The sequence below is a fragment of the Myotis davidii genome, unplaced genomic scaffold, assembly GCF_000327345.1.
Source record: "Myotis davidii unplaced genomic scaffold, ASM32734v1 scaffold328, whole genome shotgun sequence".
Classification (NCBI taxonomy): Eukaryota; Metazoa; Chordata; class Mammalia; order Chiroptera; family Vespertilionidae; genus Myotis; species Myotis davidii.
In genome coordinates this window covers 671889-673625 of record NW_006300373.1, presented here as the reverse complement: position 1 = coordinate 673625, position 1737 = coordinate 671889, and the positions used below count along the sequence as shown (strand labels likewise).

Here is a 1737-nt window from a genome sequence, read left to right as displayed (position 1 = left end):
GCACACGCAAACCACGCACACGCAAACCACGCACATGCAAACCGTGCACACGCAAACCACGCACACGCAAACCACGCACGCGCAAACCACGCACGCGCAAACCGTGCACACGCAAACACGGTTTCCAGCTCTAAATCCTGATGAGCAAGAGCTGCAATGTCTCCACTTCTGAGAGGAACCGGGGGACCCAGCGGCTGGGACCTCGGACAGGATGTGGGGCCGGAAGTCACTCTGGCCACACCCACAGCAGTGAGCGGCCGGGCTCTATGCATAAGAGGCGGAAAGTTGCTCGGCCGGCGGGCTTCATGGTGGAGCGCCGACCCATGGACCAGGAGGTCACAGTTCAATTCCAGGTCAGGGCACTTGCCCAGGTGCTTCTCTCTCACCATTGATGTCTCTCTCTTTCTCTTTTTTTCTCTCTCTCTCTCCCACCCTCCACTATGAAATCAATAAAAATACTTTCCTTAAAGGCTGGAAGTTCCTTCTCTGACTCAGCAAATATTTGAGCACACACATGCCACGGCACACGCCACAGCACAGACACCCACGAGCCACGGGCTAGTCCACAACACCCACTGTTGTCTAGACACACACCATGCATATTGGCTACGAAAACACCATTTTCTGCTCCTTTAATCGGGAGGATAAAGCTGCTGCTACCGTGTAAATAAAACTGTCGTCACTTCAACTGAGATCAGCTGAACGTGGTGAGGGGCAGGCTGCCCGGTGATCAGACCCGAGCGCTGGGCAGTCTGACTCACGTGGCAGAGGTTGGGTACCTCAGGCATCTCTCCAGGGCGTGTCACTGAGCCACGCCTTAGGCCAAGTTCATCTCCTATGGCCACGGATCTGTGCAGGGTGACACCTGTCACTCCAGGCTTTGAATAACCCGTGCCCCACGCCATGAAACAGCCTCAGGACGAGCGCTGCCGGCAGCCAGTCATCACGCTGAGGAGCGCCGACGGCTGTACATGCTAGTCCCCCATGAACGTCACTCAAAAATGGACGCTTTGTGGCAGAACCACTCGTTATGTCACCCCCAGAACAAACGGGACCGCCCCACCTGGGGAGGTGGCACTGTTCCGACCCCTTCAGCAGCACGGGACGCCGACGGGACGCTGACGGGACGCTGATGGGGACGCCGAGGCGACGGGCCAATCGATCAGCCCGAAAGAAAACGCACGCGTCAACTCAACACAACTTTAATAGCCGATGGAAAGCCGTCTCTTAACAACACCAAACATTTCTTCCTCACGGCAACCGTTAGCTACAAAGGACAGCGATTTCATATCCTTGGTCCGCAGAGAAGACACGTTTATTTACATTCTCGGGGGCCGAGGAGAGGTCTGAAACGGGCACAAGTAGGACCATGTGCTTCCAAAGAGATCACGTGATCACCGCCCTGGACTTAAAGCTTCCGCTTTAATAACTTCATTTAGATCTTAAACGCCAGAGTGCACACGCTCCTCATTAGAGACTCCAGTAACACAGCAGCTCTTCTCTGACGGGTCCTCCCACGGCGACCCCCCTGCCGCCAGGGACGCAGCGGAGCCCCGGGCACACGCAGACCGTCGGGGCGGCTCTGCACCGGCCGCTACTTGTACAGGCTCATGGTGGGGCTCTGGTACATGCACATGTAGGCGTCGCACAGCAGCCTGCGTGCACAGCCCTGGATGCGCCGCGTGTCCAGGGAGTGCAGGTCCTCCGGCGACATCTTCAGGTACTCCCGGACCTCGG

General features: G+C 57.2%; 1 protein-coding gene across 1 annotated transcript in view; it reads right to left on the bottom strand.

Moving 5' to 3' along the window:
• Window positions 1-1186: 1186 nt before the first annotated feature.
• CYLD (cylindromatosis (turban tumor syndrome)) overlaps window positions 1187-1737 on the bottom strand; it is a 25295-nt gene continuing 24744 nt past the window's right edge. The window contains 1 exon segment of the mRNA XM_015572642.1: window positions 1187-1732. Coding sequence (XP_015428128.1) covers window positions 1595-1732 — 138 coding nt within the window. The 3' untranslated portion in view covers window positions 1187-1594.